Source organism: Triturus cristatus, chromosome 10 (assembly GCF_964204655.1).
Source record: "Triturus cristatus chromosome 10, aTriCri1.1, whole genome shotgun sequence".
Lineage (NCBI taxonomy): Eukaryota > Metazoa > Chordata > Amphibia > Caudata > Salamandridae > Triturus > Triturus cristatus.
In genome coordinates this window covers 329,260,205-329,281,912 of record NC_140593.1, presented here as the reverse complement: position 1 = coordinate 329,281,912, position 21,708 = coordinate 329,260,205, and the positions used below count along the sequence as shown (strand labels likewise).

The 21,708-nt window shown below is 46.0% G+C and overlaps 1 protein-coding gene across 1 annotated transcript in view; it reads right to left on the bottom strand.

The window, feature by feature from the left end:
• The window catches only part of KLHL7 (kelch like family member 7), a 428,793-nt gene that overhangs the window by 185,664 nt on the left and 221,421 nt on the right, over positions 1–21,708 (bottom strand). Inside the window, exon 8 of the mRNA XM_085631525.1 lies at positions 945–1,185. Coding sequence (XP_085487651.1) covers positions 945–1,185 — 241 coding nt within the window. The remainder of the gene's footprint in view (positions 1–944; positions 1,186–21,708) is intronic.

Here is a 21,708-nt window from a genome sequence, read left to right as displayed (position 1 = left end):
CTGCAACCATCAGAGAAGAGAAGGAGTGATAGCAGAACTACGCCGGCTCAGCCCTGAACTTTTGGTGCTAACTTGTGGCTGCCCATGTTTGGTCATTCAGTCCATAAAAAAAAAAAGGGAGGAAATCCTGTACCCTGTGGCTTGTTCCTATTAAATAAGGACTTACAATACCTCATATGCTGCCTGGTCTCCATATATACCTCGTGTCAGGCCATCGGCATTCCTACAGTAAGGAATCTGCAGCTAGACCTCTCTATCTAAGTTACATGTTATTCTAACAGGTTCATACCAATGGAGGCTGAATCCTTGCCCTGCACAATAAAATGAGCCCAGGGTTCTTTGGCTGTTGCCTGTGTGTTGTTGTGTACTTGGGATTCTGTTCTAGCAATTTAGGTAAGCTGGTGTGTGTTCTACAAGAGTTGATCGTAATAGTATTTATCTTCCTTAAAAAGTAGTCACCCAGCAATCCAACTTCCATGTAGTTTGATGGCTATGGCCTTGTAAAAAGCCAATGAAGGGTTGCTGCAGATAGAATGTTGCGCAGTGAAGTACGCTCTGCTTCAGTTAAGGAGGAGCTTTTCGGAACGGTCTCATCCAGCTTTCAAGGACAAGGCTGAAATGGTTAAAGACGCTTGCTTGACATCCTGAAATAAGTCCTGAAGAAGTGCACTTCAAGCTTTGCGCCTTCTATCTGAGAAGGTCTTTGAGGAAAGAATGGAAATACTAAGAGTTGAAGATGTCACATTCACTCAGCCAATAAACATACGTAGTCTACCTAATGTAAGAACTGTAGTAATCTGAGGTGTGAAAAAAAACCCAGAGATACAAAGCAATTACTATTAGCTTTCCACCTGAAGCACTTCCATATTCGAGGATGACCTGTCCTTATCAATTTATTGGCAAACTTGTTTAAATTATATACAAATACTCCAATGATATCTTACCTACTTCAGAGCCACCCGATGTGTAAATCTTGCCCTCTGCAGCACAGGCGGCTAGACTGTCTCGAGGAGTTGGAGGTCCCAATTTAGAATACCAGCTGTCCTTCACTACATTGTAACAATCCATTCGTTTTATTGGGAAGAGCTGGGAACCTCCTAATATATAGACAACATTATCCCAAAAAACACACGCAGCATCTCTCCGCTTTTCAAAGGGGCATCGGATGTCTGTCCAGCTGTAATCCTGAAATAAAAATGTAAAACAACAAACAGTAAATTTTACTAGGGATCGAAATCACATGGGATGTGACCTTTTGCATTTCTCTAACTGCATGCAGAAGGATCTGCAGACAAAAGGGTGGATGTGCAGTGCCATGAAACTAAGATTAAAGTTAGTCAAGTATTCATTTTAGACCCAGTTTCTCTACCTGAAATTTGACCATGTGACTTGATTTCAAGATGTAGGTCGCTACTAACAAAGCCAACTCACAATGAGGCACTATGGAACTTACCTTACAAAATGGGAACAGTTTTAGAGACAACATGACAGAAATGACCTGGGACTAATGGGCCAGAACAAATCAGGAAAAGCAGTAGGATCAGCAGATATTGTGGATAAAGTTGGTGAAAGGAAGGAAAGTTGACTTTGCCAATGTAAAGGATCTTGTTAATGAGACCTAATCAGGAAGGAGGAGAACGGATGCTTTGAAAGGTATGCCTGAAAATAAGGGCAGGTACATTAGAAGATTTACAAACTTTGTGCTATGGAGCCAATTACAAGCCAGAAGAAAAGTCTCCATGGAAGTGCTTCCCAAACGTTTTAGAATTTGTGACCCACCTAGCTTTAATGGACATGAGGTGGGCGATTTTGGTTTAATGTAACTGAAGCAACATATAGTAGCACACTGGCATTTACAGATGCACATTTTCCATTGAAATGGCCACTAAATTTGCATAGACATACAGTTTTACTGATAAAAGTTCACTTACTGGTATTTACATTTTGTTGTGTGACAAAAGAACAAGTTACTTACCTTCGGTAACGCTTTTTCTGGTGGATATCTGCCTGTGGATTCCTCACCATGTGAATATTCCCTGCGCCAGCAACATTCGGAAACTTTTGTAGCTCTCCGCGCCGACGAGGACGACTTCACAGAAGCACGGCTCCGCTCGCGGCTCCGCTGACGTCACTGGATCCATAAGAGGACCTCGTCGGCGTGATGATGTCAGTTCCGCACTTTTTCCGTGCCTATGAGGCACAAGGACGGACTGACAGCAATATATATACAGTATACACAGTACATAATACACAAAACAACACACAGAGTGTGAAGATAATGCAGGAAGGAAAAAGAAATAACACGCTTCCTTTGACAGTAATAAATACATTTTGAAACATCATCACTATTGTAGGTATACAAGGGTGGACAACGGGGAGGCGGGTGGGTCAGTGAGGACCCACAGGCAGATACTGTATCCACCAGAAAAAGCGTTACCGAAGGTAAGTAACTTGTTCTTCTGATGGATACATCTGCCAGTGGATTCCTCACCTTGTGAAAAGATTCCCACAGCAGTCCCACTTCCGGAGGAGGATGTCCACCCTTCTATACCAGAAAGTCCTGAAGGACGGAACGAGCAAAGTGTCCGTCCCTCCTCACCTCGGAATCCAAGCAGTAATGCTTCGCGAAAGTGTGGAGGGAGGCTCAAGTTGCCACCCTACAAATGTCCTCCACAGGAACACCTCTAGATAAGGCAGATGTAGAAGACTTTGCCCTGGTAGAATGAGCCCTTATACCCTCTGGAGGTTCCTTACCGGCAAAAGAGTAACATATCTTGATGCACAAGATAATTCATCTGGAAAGGGTGCGCTTGTGCACCGCTCTGCCTTTCCTGCAGCCAACAAAGCCCACGAAGAGCTGGTCATCCACTCGAAAGTCTTTAGTCCTATTGAGGTAAAAGCTCACCGCCCTCTTAAGGTCCAAGCGGTGAAGCCGCTCCTCCTCCTTGGAAGGGTGAGGGGGAGGATCGAAGGTAGGAAGGGTAATGGACTGCCCCAGATAAAAAAGGAGTTACCACCTTTGGCAGAAAAGCAGCCCTGGTCCTGAGTACTATTCTTTCAGCATGAATGGTCAAGAACGGGGGTTTTGAACTCAGCGCTTGAAGCTCACTTACCCTCCTTGCCGAGGTAATAGCAATGAGAAAAACAGTTTTGAAAGACAACAGCCTTAAGGGACACTAGTGCAAGGGCTCGAAAGGAGAACCCATCATGTAAGTCAAGACAAGATTTAAGTCCCATTGAGGCACAATAAAAGGAGTAGGCGGAAACATGCTGGTAAGACCCTTAAGGAATCGTAATACAATAGGTGACTTAAACAAGGACGGCTGATCTGGCAAGCAAAGGAATGCTGACAAAGGCGATAAATATCCCTTTACAGTAGCTACAGCAAAGCCTTGCTGAGCAAGAGAAAGAGCAAACTGAAGGATGTTGGATAAACGAGCCCTCAAAGGGTCAACAGACTTCTCACCGCACCAAAGAACAAATTTAGACCACCTATAAGAATAGATAGATTTAGTGGAATGACGTCTGGCAGACAATATTACATCTACCACATCAGGCGGGAGAGAAAAAGAATTCAGGTTGCCCCGTTCAATCTCCAGGCATGAAGGTGTAAGCTCTGGAGGTGGAGGTGTAGAACCTGCCCCTCCGACTGCGAGAGGAGGTCTGCCCTGAGAGGGAGACGGAGCGGAGGGCACGAGGAGAGGTGGAGAAGATCTGTATACCACACCCTTCTTGGGCAATCCGGGGCGATCAATATGACTTGGGCCCGGTCTTGGCGAATCTTCCTCAGAACCCGAGGAATCAAGGGTATGGGAGGAAACGCGTAAAGGAGACGAGAGTCCCATCTCAACTGAAATGCGTCCCCCAGAGATCCCTGCATCGGATACTGGAGACTGCAGAATGACGGGCAGTCAGCGTTCTCGTGAGTGGCAAACAGGTCTACCCGAGGAGTTCCCCACGTCCGAAAGACGTGACGAACCACCTCCGGATGGAGCCTCCACTCGTGGTCGGCCGCGAACTGCCGACAGACTGTCTGCACGCACGTTCAGAACTCCGGCCAGACGATTTGCCATCAGACAAATCTGATGATCTTGAACCCAGGACCAGAGACACAGAGCCTCTCTGCAGAGGCAATGCGACCCCACTTCTCCCTGCTTGTTGACATACCACATCGCGGTAGTGTTGTCCGTCAGGACTTGAACCGACTGACCGCAAAGAGAAGGGAGGAAGGCCTTGAGTGGCAAACGTATCGCCCGCAATTCCAAAAGGTTGATGTGAAGCAACCTTTCCTCTGGAGACCAAAGACCCTTGACCTCCAGATCCCCCAGATGCGCACCCCACCCTAAAGTGGATGCATCCGTTATCACTGTGGCCACAGATGGAGGCAGATGGAAAGGCTTTCCTTGAGACAGATTGCCCTCCACGCTCCACCAAGACAGACCCGCTGCAGCTTCTCTGGAGATCCTCACAGACTCCCTGAGGTCTCCGTTGTGCTGATAACACTGCCTGCGGAGGCACCACTGGAGCGCCCTCATGTGCCAGCGTGCATTGTTGACCAACAGAATGCAGGAAGCAAACAGACCGAGCAGACGAAGGACCTTAAGAACTGGAACGACCGCTCCATTGGAAAACAAGGGAATCATTTCCTGTATGTCGAGAATCCTTTGAGGAGGAGGGAATGCTCGACACAGTAGTGTCCAGTACCGCCCCTATGAACAGGTTGCACTGAGAGGGCACCAGGTGAGATTTAGGCACGTTTATCGAGAAACCCAATTTGTACAACAGCTGAGTTGTATCCTGCAGATGATTAAGCACCTTCTCTGGCGACTCCGCTTTGATCAGCCAGTCGTCCAGATAGGGGAAAACTGGAATCTCCGACCTTCCGAGATGGGCTGCCACCACTGCCATCACCTTGGTGAAGACTCGAGGTGCAGTAGTAAGACCAAACGGAAGGACCGCAAACTGATAATGTTGCGACCCTACCGTAAAACGGAGATACTTCCTGTGCGACTTCAGAATGGGGATGTGGAAATACGCATCCTGCAAGTCCATCAACACCATCCAGTCCTCCTGTTGCAGCGCTTGAAGAACCTGCGCAAGGGTAAGCATCTTGAACTTCTCCTGCTTCAGAGAAAGGTTCAAGATCCTGAGGTCCAGGATTGGACGTAGCCTGCCATCCTTCTTCAGAATCGGGAAATACCGGGAGTAGCATCCCTGACCCCTCTCCTGCTCTGGAACCACCTCTATCGCACCTTTTTTTATTAACGTAATGACTTGCTCCTGCAGGAGAAGAAGGGGGTCCTCCGAGCAAGCATCTTGGCAAGGAGGGTAATTCGGAGGAAATTCCCGAAAGGGAAGAGCGTACCCATTTTCTACAAGATCTAGAACCCAAAGGTCTGAAGTGACCGATTCCCAATCTAGTAGAAAATGGGTAAGCCGGCCCCCCACAGGACCAACATGATCCAGAATGGTGGATCTAGGGCTGCTTTGCAGTGGTGGGAGGGAGGGAGGAAGAGGAAGAGGAGAAGGAGAGCTGCCAACCTCGAGCACTACCTCTGATCCTGCCCCTATAGCTCTTATACAGGGTGTTCTGTTGCTGTTGTTGCTGCTGCTACTGGGGCTGCCTGTAGGTCCGAAAGGACGACCTCCCAAAGCCTCTGTATCTCCTAAAAGAACCCCTAGGCTGTGTCTGCAGACCCCGAGATTTGGCCGTGGCTTTGCTTTCCTTAAATCTCTCTAATACCGCATCAGTCTTTTTACCAAAAAGCCCAGAACCGTCAAAAGGCAGGTCCAGAAGAGTTGCCTGCACATCAGGGGAGAACTCAGATGATTTCAGCCACGCACTCCTCCTTGTGGCGACTGACGAGCCCATAATTCTGGCAACAGAGTCCGCAGTGTCCAGGCCACTCTGGATAACCTGACGCGCAGCAGCCTGAGTGTCTGACAGCACCTCATTAAAGTTCTGCCTGTCCTCCTCAGATAACTTAGGAGCCAGCTGTTTAGCAAAATCCATGAGAGCATGAATATAACGGCCCATGAGACAGGTGGCAATTGTTGACTTTAAGGCCATACTAGCAGAGGAGAAAACTTTCTTGGCCGATTGCTCAAGCTTTTTAGCTTCCCAGTCACTAGGGACCTGTGGAAAGGCACCGGAAGACCTCTTAGAGCAAGCAGCCTGAACCACCAGACTTTCCGGAGAAGGATGGGAAGTAAGAAAGTCTGGATCACCTGGAGCCGCCCTGTACCTTCTAGCCACAGTTTTAGAAACCGCAGGAGCTGAAAAGGGCTTTCACCGTACCTCCATGACTGGTTCAGTGATGGCCTCATTAAATGGTAGTAAAGGCTTGGTCACGGTGGAGGGAGAATGTAAAACCTCAGTAAGGATGTTGGGTTTGAATTCAGCAGTTGGCAGCTGTAGATCCAAAAGCTCTGCTGCTTTCCTAATGACCGTGTGGTAAGGAGCCACATATTTATAGGGAGTATCGGCTGGAGGAGTAATCTCCCACTCTGATGATAAATCCAGGCCACTAGCCTCCTTCAATACTTCAAACAAGTCATCAGACTCCATGAGCTCACCCTCTTCCATCTCTTCAAATTGGTACCTTTGCTCCTCCAGGACTCTTTGAGCTTCTCACCTGGACCTAATCCTAAGGACCGGTGTCGAGGGCGCCGCAACCGACTCCGATGGCGCCGGAGTCGAACGAGGTAGAGCTGGAGAAGATGGAAGCGGCGTCGATGTCCTCGGCGCCGGGAAATGCCAAGACGGCGTCGCTGGGAAAAAAGGCATAAATGGAGCCTGAGCGTAGGCTTGAGGAACCCCCAGATTAAAAGCCATTGGACCAATGGGACCCGAAGGTGCTCCAGAGGGGTACATCGCTCTCGTGAAGACGCCATACATTGCATTAAAATAATGCGATGGGTCTTGTCCCGGGCCTGGAAAGGGGGGATAGGTCTCAGATTGAGGCATAACCGGACTCGGGCCAATCAGCACCGACGGTGGAGCCAGCGGAGTCGAAGACTCATCAGGAGCCGGAGTTTCTTCAACTGGAGCCGTAGAATGTGTCGGCGTCGGAGATGGAGCCGGAGAGTGCTCCGGTAAAGCTGCAGGCGAGGTCAGGCAAACAGGAGAAGCAGGATTTGAGACAGGAAAGGGAGAAATATAGTCCTTACGACGCCAAGTAGGCGAAGTTGATCTCGGAGCCGCTTCCTTATCAGAACGGTGTCGAGAACCATGCCTCGTCTTCTTTTTATGCTTCTTGGACTTAGAAGCATGTCCCGACGTCGACTTTGACCTCGACTTGGAGAGTCTTCGACCTCTCTTCTCTTTTTTCATCAATCAATCAATCAATCAATCTTTATACTTGTAGAGTGCTCTACTTCCCCGCGAGGGTCTCAAGGCACTGGGTGGGGGGGGGGGGGGGGGGGGGAGGGTGCCGCTACTGGTCGAAGAGCCAGGTCTTGAGGAGCCTTCTGAAGGTGAGCAGGTCTTGGGTCCGCCGTAGGTGGGTGGGGAGGGTGTTCCAGGTCTTGGCGGCGAGGTAGGAGAAGGATCTTTCGCCGTGGTTGTACGTTGGATGCGGGGGACGGTGGCAAGGGCGAGGCTTGCGGAGCGGAGCTGGCGGGTGGGGGTGTAGAAGCTGAGGCTGCTGTTGAGGTAGGCTGGACCGGTGTTGTGGAGTGCTTTGTGTGCGTGGGTGAGCAGCTTGAAGGTGATCCTCTTGTTGATGGGGAGCCAGTGTAGGTCTCTCAGGTGGGGGGTGATGTGGCTGCAGCGCAGGACGTTGAGGATCAGTCGGGCGGAGGAGTTTTGGATGCGTTGCAGTCGTCGGAGATGTTTGGCCGGGATTCCTGCCTAGAGTGCGTTGCCGTAGTCCAGTCTGCTGCTGACGAGGGCCTGTGTCACCGTCAGTCTTGTTTTGGTGGGGATCCACTTGTAGATCCTGCGAAGCATGCGGAGGGTGTTGTAGCAGGAGGAGGAGACGGCGTTGACCTGCTTCGACATGGAGAGGGAGGAGTCGAGGATGAATCCAAGGTTGCGTGCGTGGTCGGTGGGCGTCGGTGCTGTTCCTAGCGTGGTCGGCCACCAGGAGTCGTCCCAGGCAGAGGGGGTGGACCCGATGATGAGGATCTCCGTCTTGTCCGAGTCCAGCTTCAGTCGGCTGTTCCTCATCCATTCGGCGACTGCCGTCATTCCCTCGTGGAGGTTGGTTTTGGCGGTGTGCGGGTCCTTGGTGAGGGAGAGGATGAGCTGGGTGTCGTCGGCGTAGGAGATGATGTTGAGGTCGTGCTGGCGGGCGATTTGAGCGAGGCGGGCCATGTAAACGTTGAACAGCGTCGGGCTGAGGGAGTATCCCTGGGGTACGCCGCAGATGATGTCGGTGGCTGAGGAGCGGAAGGGGGGGGAGGCGAACGCTCTGGGTTCTGCCGGAGAGGTAGGACGTGGTACAGTCCAGGGCCTTCTCTTGGATACCGGCTTCTTGGAGTCGTGTCTTTAGGGTGCGGTGACAGACCGTGTCGAAGGCGGCTGACAGGTCCAGGTCATCCTTGCTATAAACAACTTAGCTTCTCTTTCGTTTAAGGCCTTAGTACTCATCTTTCGGCAGCAAGAGCATCCCTCGACGTCGTGATCCAACGACAGGCTAAAGACAGTCCTCGTGCGGATCCGTGATGGACATGTGCTTAAGGCACTCTCTACACAGCTTGAATCCGGACTACTTCGTCGACATCTTTGAACAAGAAACAAGAAGAAAGAGAAACACCAGCAGAAACACAAAGTAACTAGCCAAAGCTTCTGAGAGTCCCAGAAAACCGTTAGCGTCGACGGCATGGAAAAAAGGGAACTGACGTCATCACGCCGACAAGGTCCTCTTATGGATCCAGTGACGTCAGCGGAGCCGCGAGCAGAGCCGTGCTTCTGTGACGTCGTCCTCGTCGGCGTGGAGAGCTACAAAAGATTCCGAATGTTGCTGGCGCAGAGGATATTCACAAGGTGAGGAATCCACTGGCAGATGTATCCATCAGAAGAATGACATCATGCAGCATTTCCTTTCACACTCCCTATACCCCAGCAAGATTGTTACATACTTCCCTTTGCTTTTTTTCTCTAACTGCTAAGAAGGAGGAGCTTGTAAACCCCAATCACCATGTTAAAAAATAAGCAGCAATTTGTCAGAAGACCACCTGACAGGTTAGATTAATCAAAGAAGCAGGGCAGCAAGGTGTAAACATCAGAATATTGAAAAACCTTTAACGATTCAAAACTATTTGATATATGCCAAAGAAGCAAGATAATCTGGGGGCATTAGTGTACCAATGAAGTAATACTTTTCTTTCAGCATTAACAGAAAGCAATGCTGACTGGCACAAGTAGCCTGCTGAAGAGCAGATAAGAAGATGGGGCCAGTTTCTTTACAAAATATTTGTTTTAAAGCAATCAAGTTTTAAGATGACTAACAAAATTGGGCCTGTGCATACTGTCACATATACTAGAGGAGTTCGGCAAACAAGTGGAAGTACCACCAATCATTTAATTTAATCACTAGTCGGAGGCAAAGAAATACAAATAAAGCAGTTGTGATGAGTAACTCTACATAAAATTAGATGTAAGGAGATGGTGGGTACTAGATTTCAGTGCTCCAGATATGTGTTGGACAATTAATAACATTACTTACAAAGGAAAGACTATACCAGTGCTTTAAATAAAATGGATGACAGTATAGAATGATATCAAAAAGGGATTTCATGCAGAAAAAATCTAATTGAGACTTTAGACCGGTAACCATGATAATAATGAATGCAGATTGGGAAATGTGATTAATTTAAACCACCCCAACATTTTTTTTACCATCTGTAATGTAATGCTATGAACTTTGATCTACCTGCTTTTATTTTGCGAAAGCTGCAATTAATTTAAAACTTTGCTGCCAAACTAGTGCATGGCTTGCATTAGCTGACTCATATTACACATGTTTTAGTTTCAAACACACTGGCTGCCAGTAAAGAAACATATTCTTTTTTAATCTCTTTGCTTGGCACAAGAGGCTGTGTACACTCCAGATAGAACACCTTTAAGCTCTGGATTTAAATTATACAACTGTGCCTGTTTGCGGAGATTAGCTAACCCGATCTGGTTAGTGGTTTACAAGTTTTGGTTCAAACCCATGGCGGAAGATCCGTCTTGGTTGCAACTGCATCCAGATGAAATCTTTTGCATTTGCATCTATGCACCGAGTCAGACCTGTGGAAATTCAGGAAGCCACTTGACCTGGTTATTCTCGGTCTGCAAATAATGTATCAATCTGGTCTGTTTTGGCGTTTCTGTGCTTGTGTTAAGTTTAATTGTTTCTGCTAGTGTCAGGGCACCCTAGTAAGAATAATTGTTGTGCTTTATAAATGCCAAATACAAATATAAACCCGTCACAAGACTCTTCCGAACATGCAAAAAAGTCTAGAGAATGGAGCAAGAGAATTAAACCAAGTTTCCAACTGGAGGATTTCTGTAAAAGAAGTTCATTGTAAGGAAAAAGTGGTGGCAAGCATGGAGCCAAGGAGATCAGTTTTCAGTCTGTCCTCTGTACTTGTAACTCGCAGTTAAGGTATGTAAATTTGCAGATGACAGAAACATCTGTCATATGGCTGACAGATAAGAGAATTACAAAATGTTGCACAAACTAGAACTTGGTAACAAGTCTAGGATCTGCCAGCTAGGTTCAAGGTAACCAAATGTAAATGAATTCACTTAGTGTACAGAAGTCATGCTGAGTAATATAGGACGCTATGTGACACCAGACTTCAATAAGAGGCAAACACTGCACAACAAGTCCCTGCAGCCTGCTACGCCTGCCACATGTGGTATGTTCATCTTGTACAGGATGAGACAGGTCATGTACTGTGCACTTAAAAAAAGGAGATTTGAAAATATAACAAGCCCTGCCTTCGGATTTCTAGGTGGTTTCTCAGCTTAAGCACATTTTAGCTATGCAGAGCTGGTTTTGAGATCAAGGAGATGGACATTCCACGTGTTAATATGAAAAAGCAAGCCTGGTCACATAGATAACTAAACAGGAGAACAGTAAATGACATCCAGACAGCTGAACTACAAGAGAGAGCTGCGTGGAGAGCAAAAAAAATGAACTGATACACAGGTAGAAATATAAAAATTAAAAGGGAATTTATGTTACTGCTATACTGGTAAACCTTTGTCGGGAGTATCTAATTCTGTAGGACACCATTCCAAAACAATAAGAACATTCTGAGAACCTTACACAGAAAGGCTCCCGAAATGGTAAGATTTTTAAGCCACCAGTCCTTGAAGGAGAATCTCTTGAAGTTAAATACGTAGGATCTGGAGGAAAGGAGAAAGTGGGCTACGACAGGGACCTTCAAGTTCCTAACAGAAATAAAAGTCTCAAGTAATTTAATGCAAAATACTACTTTGGGCACCAAACACCACAATGTGAGAAAATGGGGACAGAAAAGTGTTGTTAATGAATGGATTCCCTCTGCCTAGTACAGAAATATGGGAATAACACTTAAAAAGCACATGCATAGGTGGAACTCATGTATGGGGTGGCAGCTAGAAGGAGGTAGACTTGGTGGATCAAATGAAACAATTCGCAACACACGTGCAGTGGTTGCATTTATGGCAAAAATGCCAAAATACTGTTTTGCGCTACCTTAATTACATTCTATGTTACACAAGCATTGGTAAAGCCAATAGGTCTGGGTGCAATAGGCCACCACACAAACGCTTGCCGTACAAATGGTGAAATTTAGTGAAGCAAAAACGCAGGAAAAAAACGTTGCCCAGCACAATATGGGACTATCCACTATTAACATTATGAGCTTCAATAGCATAAGTTCAAGGGTACATGAAACTTAATTTCATTGTTTCTGGGGTCTCCAGATCTTGAACATAACAAGCAGAGCTATTGACTTTGCCAATGTGTTTAAGCTGTGCTGTAGAGAAGCGTGGCTGCTGAGCAGCATGCTGAAAAGTTGTAATAAAAAAGTGCCAGAAGCATTTTTGTTACCATATATATGACCAAGAAGGTATAATGTCCAACCGAATGACCATATTAAAAAATGTATGTACAATAAAACATTTCCTCATTTTTCTTTTGTTCTTGCAATGCTTGTTAAAGTTTTTTGAGGGGGCATAAACAATTGGAGGTTGAAGGTTGTGAACTAGTACCTGTATTAGAACACTAGCAGCGGCCAGACGCTAGGGGAGAATCAACAGATGGCAGATTCCGAGAGCAGGCTGAAGTGGTGTTGAGTGATGTTGAGGTAGTAGTGGTGGTGGTGGAGGAGGTGACTGGTGCTGAGACGATGCTGAGATGATGCTGAATGATACTTAGGTCTTGCTGAGTGATGATGATGTGGTGGTGTACTATTGCAAAGGCGATGCTGAGCGATACTGATGTGGTGTTGAGTGATATGGTGGTGCTGAATGATGATGTGGTGGTGCTGAGTGATGATGTGGTGGTGCTGAGTGATGCTGTGGTGGCACTGAGTGATATTGTTGTGGCCCTGAGTGATGCTGTGGTGGTGCTGAGTGATGCTGTGTTGGCCGTGAGTGATGCTGTGTTGGCCGTGAGTGATGCTGTGTTGGCCGTGAGTGATGCTGTGTTGGCCGTGAGTGATGCTGTGTTGGCCATGAGTGATGCTGTGTTGGCCGTGAGTGATGCTGTGTTGGCCGTGAGTGATGCTGTGTTGGCCGTGAGTGATGCTGTGTTGGCCGTGAGTGATGCTGTGTTGGCCGTGAGAGATGTTGTGTTGCTGAGTGATGCTGTGGTTTTGCTGAGTGATGCTGTGGTGTTGCTGAGTGATGCTGTGGTGTTGCTGAGTGATGTTGTGGTGGCGCTGAGTGAGTAAGAGAGAGTCAGTGAGAGATAGTCAGTCAGTGAGAGAGTGAGTCAGTCAGTGAGAGTGAGTCAGTCAGTGAGAGAGAGTGTGAGTGGGAGAGTGTCTGTGAGAGAGTGCCTGTGAGAGAGTGAGTGTGTGTGTGAGTGTGTGTGTGAGAGTGTCTGTGAGAGTGTCTGTGAGAGTGTCTGTGAGAGTGTCTGTGAGAGAGCCTGTGAGAGAGTCTGTGAGAGAGTCTGTGAGAGAGTCTGTGAGAGAGAGTCTGTGAGAAGAGTGTGAGTCTGTGAGAGAGTGTCTGTGAGAGTCTGTAAGAGTCAGTCTGTGAGAGAGTGTCTGTGAGAGTGTGAGTGTCTGAGCGTGTCTGTGAGAGCCTCTGTGAGAAAGTGTCTGTGAGAGAGAGTCTGTGAGAGAGAGTCTGTGAGAGAGAGTCTGTGAGAGAGAGTCTGTGAGAGAGAGTCTGTGAGAGAGAGTCTGTGAGTCTGTGAGAGAGTCTGTGAGAGAGTCTGTGAGAGAGTCTGTGAGAGAGTCTGTGAGTCTGTGAGAGAGTGTCTGTGAGTCTGTAAGAGAGTGTCTGTGAGTCTGTAAGAGAGTGTCTGTGAGAGTCTGTAAGAGAGTGTCTGTGAGAGAGTCTGTGAGAGTCTGCAAGAGTGTCTGTGAATCTGTGAGAGAGTGTCTGTGAGAGTCTGAGAGAGTGTCTGTGAGAGTCTGAGAGAATGTCTGTGTGGTAGTGTCTGTGAGAGTCTGTGAGAGAGTGCCTGTGAGTCTGTGAGAGAGTGCCTGTGAGTCTGTGAGAGAGTGCCTGTGAGTCTGTGAGAGAGTGCCTGTGAGTCTGTAAGAGAGTGTCTGTGAGTCTGTAAGAGAGTGTCTGTGAGTCTGTAAGAGAGTGTCTGTGAGAGTGTAAGAGTGTCTGTGAGAGAGTGTTTGTGAGAGTATGTGAGAGTGTGTGAGAGAGTGTGTGAGAGAGTGTGTGAGAGTGTGTGAGAGAGTGTGTGAGAGTGTCTGTGAGAGAGTGTCTGTGAGAGAGTGTCTGTGAGAGAGTGTCTGTGAGAGTGTCTGTGAGAGAGTGTCTGTGAGAGAGTGTCTGTGAGAGAGTGTCTGTGAGAGAGTGTCTGTGAGAGAGTGTCTGTGAGAGAGTGTCTGTGAGAGAGTGTCTGTGAGAGAGTGTCTGTGAGAGTGTGTCTGTGAGAGTGTGTCTGTGAGAGAGTGAGTGTGAGAGTGTGTCTGTGAGAGTGTGTCTGTGAGAGTGTCTGTGAGTCTGAGAGAGTGTCTGTGAGAGTATGTGAGAGTGTCTGAGAGTGTATGTGAGAGAGTGTCTGAGAGTGTATGTGAGAGTGTCTGAGAGTCTGTGAGAGTGTCTGTGAGTGTCTGTGAGAGAGTGTCTGAAAGAGTGTGTCTGTGAAAGTCTGTGAGAGTGTCTGTGAGAGTGTGTCTGTGTGAGTGTGTCTATGAGAGTCTGTGAGAGAGTGTCTGTGTGAGTGTGTCTGTGAGAGTCTGTGAGAGTGTGATAGTGTCTGAGAGTCTGTGAGAGTCTGAGAGAGTGTCTGAGAGTCTGTGAGAGACAGTCTGTGAGTGTATAAAAGAGTGTCTGTGAGAGAGTGTCTGTGAGAGAGTCTGTAAAAGAGCGTCTATTAGAGTGCCTGTGTGTCTGTGAGAGTGTCTGTGAGAGAGTGTCTGTGAGAGAGTGTCTGTGAGTCCAGCTCTACCAGCAAAACAGAAGCGTGAGAGAGTGTCTGTGAGAGTCTGAGAGAATGTCTGTGTGGTAGTGTCTGTGAGAGTCTGTGAGAGAGTGCCTGTGAGTCTGTGAGAGAGTGCCTGTGAGTCTGTGAGAGAGTGCCTGTGAGTCTGTGAGAGAGTGCCTGTGAGTCTGTGAGAGAGTGTCTGTGAGTCTGTAAGAGAGTGTCTGTGAGTCTGTAAGAGTGTCTGTGAGAGAGTGTTTGTGAGAATCTGTGAGAGTGTGAGAGAGTGTGTGAGAGAGTGTGTGAGAGAGTGTGTGAGAGAGTGTGAGAGTCTGTGAGAGTCTGTGAGAGAGTGTGAGAGTCTGTGAGAGAGTGTGAGAGTCTGTGAGAGAGTGTGTGAGAGAGTGTCTGTGAGAGAGTGTCTGTGAGAGTGTCTGTGAGAGTGTCTGTGAGAGTGTCTGTGAGAGTGTCTGTGAGAGTGTCTGTGAGAGTGTGTCTGTGAGAGAGTGAGTGTGAGAGTGTGTCTGTGAGAGTGTCTGTGAGTCTGAGAGAGTGTCTGTGAGAGTATGTGAGAGTGTCTGAGAGTGTATGTGAGAGAGTGTCTGAGAGTGTATGTGAGAGAGTGTCTGAGAGTCTGTGAGAGTGTCTGTGAGAGTGTGTCTGTGTGAGTGTATCTATGAGAGTCTGTGAGAGAGTGTCTGTGTGAGTGTGTCTGTGAGAGTCTGAGAGTGTGATAGTGTCTGAGAGTCTGTGAGAGCCTGAGAGAGTGTCTGAGAGTCTGTGAGAGACAGTCTGTGAGTGTATAAAAGAGTGTCTGTGAGAGAGTGTCTGTGAGAGAGTGTCTGTGAGAGAGTGTGTAAAAGAGCGTCTATTAGAGTGCCTGTGTGTCTGTGAGAGTGTCTGTGAGAGAGTGTCTGTGAGAGAGTGTCTGTGAGTCCAGCTCTACCAGCAAAACAGAAGCGTGAGACGGTGTGCAGTCAGCTGAGTTTTCTCCATCTTATAGTCCACTATTGTTTTCGTATCCATCTGTTGAAAATGTCATAATTTGGTTTATAAGACTGGCTAGTTTTTCAATATTGCATACCCTAATATAAACGCTGAAAGGAAAAATAAACAGTTAGACTACGCATCATTTGGCAAACACAGCATCATGTGTTTCTTAAAATAAAGCAGTCTAGCCGCTTTCAGTCACTAATTTACATTTAAACAATGTCCTTAAAAATAACACATGATTATTGGAATGTTATGTATTATACACAGCACTTTGTATCTTGCATCTGTCACTGTGAGCTTCACAAAACTGCAGATTGTGGGTCACTGTCATCCAATATACTCCTTTTATAATCCTTGAAATTATTTTGCATTTGAACTGGTGATAAAATGCTGATGTTTGCTGCAAGATCTTATACCGCTCGCCAGAAACAGCGCCTTAAAAGCAGGCACTGAGTCATGGCGCTGTGAATCTTTCTGCCAACAGTTTTACTATGTGTAATTTTGGTTCTAGAGAGAGTTTGTTGCTGTTCTCCAAAATGCTGATGTTTGCTGCAAGATCTTATACCGCTCGCCAGAAACAGCGCCTTAAAAGCAGGCACTGAGTCACGGCGCTGTGAATCTTTCTGCCAACAGTTTTACTATGTGTAATTTTGTTTCTAGAGAGAGTTTGTCACTGTTCTCCAAATACATATAATGTAGTCAGCTCCTGTCTGTATTCTGACGAGACACTCTATGAAAATTAGGCTTTCCTTTGCCATGAAGCAACTGACAGAAAACATGTCTTAATGTGCTGAGTCTCATTGTAAATTGCAAGTGCAAAGATCACCACAGTTTCTTTTACCAATCTGCCTGCAGATCAGCACAACTAACAGAAGCGGAAGCAAGCACATTTAGTGGATAACGTGTGTCAATTATATAAACAACCTGTGCAATCAATAGTGGTAACAAATAAGTTAAAAGCGTCGTGGTCTCACATGATCTATTTATTTTTCAGTTCTACCGCACCCAGGAACCTTTTTTCTTTTTATTAGAAGTTGACATTGGAGGTGACAGAAAAAGCAGCTCGTAAGATTTTCAAATGAAATAGGCGCCACAGACAAAGTGAGTGAAGACAATGCCTCTCCATAAAATTATAAGGGCATGAGCAGACGAAAGAAATAAGCAACAGCTCGGGAGGGGGAAAGGACAGAGGCAAGAAGCAACAGAAGGGAGGGGGAGGGTCGAGTGATAGATAAACAAGCACCAGAAAATGTCTACTGTCTGAGGTGGCATTGGCTTAGTCGGAAGTGAAATGCTCCTTGAAGAATTCACATCAGATGCTTCCAAAGTTAAGAATAACAAGCTAACAGAGGAGGGAGGGCGGAGAAGGGAGGGGGGTAGTGAGAGCAGACAGCAAGGGGGTGGAGGAGCATGATTCACGCGCTGGAAGGCTTAATGAGCCATGACAGAAAGGCAGATGGCGGCTGCGCGCATGCACGTTCACGTGCACGCAAGCTTTAGGCAACCAAAAGCCTGTGGCAGACACTAAATGTCTCGCACAGCAGCGCATGCGCTGCCTCAGCAAGACCTAAAAACTGATGCTAGTGTATCGTTGCAATTCTGTGTCTATCTTTATTTCACCTCTGAAGTCACATTGTAGTTATTTCACTTTGAGCCACATGCACGTAGATTTCATTTTGTAATTTCCTAAAAGCGAATGTTTGCGATTCGCGATTAACAAATTGCAAACACCTATGTACTAATGTGTCTTTGATAAATTTCGCGATTTCGAATGGGGTCGCAATTGACCTACCTCATTAATAATTATGAGGTAGGTCGCAACCTGCCACCCATTTAGAATCGCTAAAAATATACAGAGATGGTGGCCTGCTGGGGACAGCAGACCACCATTTCTGTGTTTGCTTTTAACTAAAGCAACTTTTTTTCTTTTTTTTTTAATCAGCCCGTTTCTTAAATCAATAACAGGATGCGTTTAAAAAAACAAAAAACGTTTTAGTTTCAATTTTTTAGAGGAGTCAGTGGCCCGTGAGACCACTGCCTGCTCTGAAAAAAACTTTTCACATTCATTCACAAAGGGAAAGGGGTCCCCTGGTGATCCCTTCCCATTTACGAATCAAATGGGTTACCACCTACTTTAAGAAGGCGGTAAATTGCAAATGTTTTGCAACCACATTTTGGTCGCAAAACATTCATACATACCACTGAGAGTTGCTATTAGGAAGGGATGCTCTTAACATGCCGCTTCTTAATACCGGAAAGCTAACCCATTTTGCGATTCGGTAATAGGTTACTGAATTGCAAAAATGGGTTTGGTACATAGCAAAATGCATTTTTCCAGTCGCAAACGCCCCGATTTTGCAAATCGGGACGTTTGCAACTGGGAAAAAACCTACATAAATTTGGCCCTTAATCTTTTAAACATGATAATTCAGATAAGACAACAAGTGTTTCAGGAAATAAATTGCTTTTTCAGAGCTTAATCTCATGCTGAATGCCACAGAAATATTCTCTCCAATCGAGCTTTCACAATCAAAATGACTTTAGAATTTTCATCCATGATAAGCTGGCATCACTTTATCATGTCTTAATTATGAATGTGAAATCAAATATGAAATCTTGAAAACAAGATGTTTATCAAAAAACAGATAGCAACATACTCATTTAGGGGTTCCCCAATCTCTGCACTTTTGTCACCCAAAAGTTAAAACATAAAAAATATAAATTAGGGTCAGTGAAACCAACCTATGGTGCAGATATCTCCTATTAGAATGTCAGTCTGTAAAATAGTTACAGACATGACAAATATCATCAGGCAGGTTCCAAATCCTTTCTGACTTATGAGGATTTTGAAACAGGAAAAGTATGGACTTTTCAATATATGAGCGCGCTATGAACACTGTAACAGAAGTGATATTCTAAAATTGACATGGCATGATAGATTGGAGTAGGTAGACCTTTTAACTTTTCGGTTACACGACTAGAAAAACAAGCATTTGCAATGCAATAGGTCTTCCATTTACGAGAGTTTGAGCTATTGGCATTGTAAATGACAATGCCTTTTAATTATGTGTTTTGAAAAACTGTAGCCACTTTATACTTCTAGTCCTTGCTTACGAGAAGCAAGGGTGGAGGTAACTGTGCCTTTTTTACTGGCAGCTTTGTTTCTCGTAAGCAAGGACTCTTAGTACAAAGTGGGTGTTTACGCACCACTTGCAAATGTTCAAAACACAAATAAAAAGCATTGTCATTACAATGCCAATAGCTCAAACTCTTGCAAATGCGAGACCGAAAGCATTGCAAATGCTTTTTGTATTGTTTGCCAGCCATCAGACTGGATCTGGATATTTATGTAGCAGTAAATCAAAGGTGCACGAAGTGCCATTTAATGTTATTTGCAGTTACATGGTCACTGGAAACGATGTTGGGAATATATATAAAGGTACACTGAAGCCAGTAATATATTCAACCCTATTCTTAACTCCTGTTCATCTCAACAGTAATGGTTGGGAAAGGAATGTAGAGAGGCCCAGCTTGCTGCCTAGTGAATACACGCTTTTCATTTTTGGTATGCATACATTAATTCAACAGGCAAAAGCTTCTAATTTAGTTGGGCTATCGGTCGCTCACAAGTTACTTGTTTGAGAAGTCAGTTGTAGTCCTTGCCCTGCAGGAAATAGGAGGGTTTGGAGTGGCTGAAGGTGGGACAAGGCTTTAAGCACGTGATGTCATCAATCGGGATCAAGAACTGTGTGGTACCATCAGTGCCACCCCTTTCATTTTGGTGACTGGACGTTCATGGTTTGAACAAGGAGGACAACGTATAACAGAGAAGAGGAGTGTGGGAAGGAACAGGTAAAACAGAGAATCAGAGACTTGCTTAGAATGAGCATTGGCTAGTAAATGAGCAGAAGGTGGATGAGTGGATAATTGGGTGAATGAGTGGGTGGATGGGTGGGTGGGTGGATGGATGGATGAAAAATTGATGGATGGATGGATGGGTGGGTGGGTGGGTGGATGGAGGGAAGGATAGAGGATGGATGGGTTGTTGGTATAGTCCTGAAGGTATTACTTGAGCAGTTGATAAGAGTAGCTAGGCAGGTATGAAATGGAACCTGTGGAGAGCATTGTCTTACATTTAAAATGTGGCTTCACCTATACTGCTTGATTCTGAGGACGTGCCTCTGAGCTAAGAATTGGCGCTGAAATAAAACATAAAACGGCAACAATTAAAAGCCGGGAAAAGGCAGATGAGTGTTTTTCCTCTAGAGACAGGAAGAAAAATCGGATATATAATTCAGAATCTTTATTTGTTTATTGGGAAACATCAAAGCAATGTCAGAAAAGGTGCTGCGAAAAACCAGCCAAGATGCCATGCCTTCGACTTTTCAAGCTAGCCTTTGGTGTAATGCAGAAAAAAAAATACATGTGCGCTTGTTATTAAAAAAATGTCCCGCAGTATTGGAGCAGGGAAATTATAATACACTCCGCAGAAGGCATACAATGGAAACCTCTTGGTTCACTGAGATCTCTGAGAGAACAAGCATTGGCATAGCCAATAGGTCTCGCCTTTGGGACCTTATAAGTATTTAGTTTGCAGCACAATATCCTTGGTGCAACAACATCAACTGTTGCATGGCTAAACACTTATAAGGTCCCAAAGGCGAAACCTATTGGCTATGCCAATGCTTGTTATAGTGTGTGTTGGGGTGCGCTATTCCAGGGTCTGTGGCCTATGCCTGACTGCACTAAGAGCACCCAATGAATAATGCTTTGTTTACAGCTGTGTCTGGATGCACCAAGCTCAAGATACACTATTTACAGCGTGTGTTTTGTGTATGCGGTGAGCACGATACCAGTTGTGCAGGAGTAATTATTTCAGCGGCTACGTCGAGCTGGACAATGCATATTATCATTTTGAAAACAGAGCGATATCTATTGGCTTTGTCGGTGCCCAGTCTCTCAGTGCAAACGTAAACATAGTGAAAGATGCAGTTTGTAATGTGGTGAAATGTTTACAGTCACATATTTAGGAGGGGGGCATGTCTTGCTAAAATCACACGTGGAAATAGTGAGTTGTCTGTGAGAGTAAAAATGGGGCGAGTCAGAAGGAGCATTTCCTGTTTGTGTGTTTTGAAATGGGTGCAGCGGTCACTACGGTGGACAGAATGTATAACCGTGAGAGCCGAATCTGACTTTAGTGTCTGCACCCAGTGCCATAAAACGCCCGAAACAGATGAACTGGGCAGCATTGTTAACTTTGTGGTCGTAGTCACAACACCCTGTGTTATTAGCTTTGCACAGAATCAGGAGCCTGATGTTGGTAGCATGAAATCAGCAGGGTACCATGGCCACTCAATGGTTCTTGGTGCCACGAAATGCATTTAGAAGAAGCATGGTTTTAGGGAAAGATAGTTTTCTGGGCCGATGATTCTGCTGCAGAGATACATGTATAGTGCCATAGTTCTTTTGTGTTATGCATTGCACAGTATGAGTGGTGAGAGTGGTGGAGAAACACATTTGCAACTTGTAAGTTGACTTGGTGGGTTTACGTGTGAGCAGCCCTTGTTTCCTCAAGCGGTATGAAGCCACTGATCTGTGGCAGTAAGCGCTATGAATAACAAATGGGAGCGAGAGGTTTTTAACGCTTGTACCTGTACAACACTTGGCAATTGCCAGATAAGTAAATCTAGCCATACTCTAGTGAGGTCACTATAAGTGTGAGCTTTATTCAGGGATCTCTTCTAGTTCTGTAGTTTCCATCTGTGTTATTGAAGTGGCCTTAGGTACAGTTTCCTCCTGCTGCTTACTAGTATAAGAGTGATGCTATTGATTGGGAGAAGGAGCTGCAGGGTGGGAAAGGGTTGAGGTGATGGTGCCAAGCACATGGGGAGAGTAGAAACAACAAGAAGCATCATTCTGCAATGCCAGGAGGCAGGAAGCTCAGAATGCAGGACCAGCAGAAGGTTGAGGTGGAACCGCATTTCTCTGGGATGCGCCTGCGATTAAATGTAAATCGAACCCTGCCTATGAGAGAGCTGCCGCTGGGGTTAAGGGAAGAAAGCCAGCCCTGGCCATGACATTTTTGCCATTTGCCAGGGAGGGGGGCATATGCGCGGTGAAAGAAAAGGGCACATGTAGATAGGAGGGAGAAAAAAACATACACGATGCGGGTGGA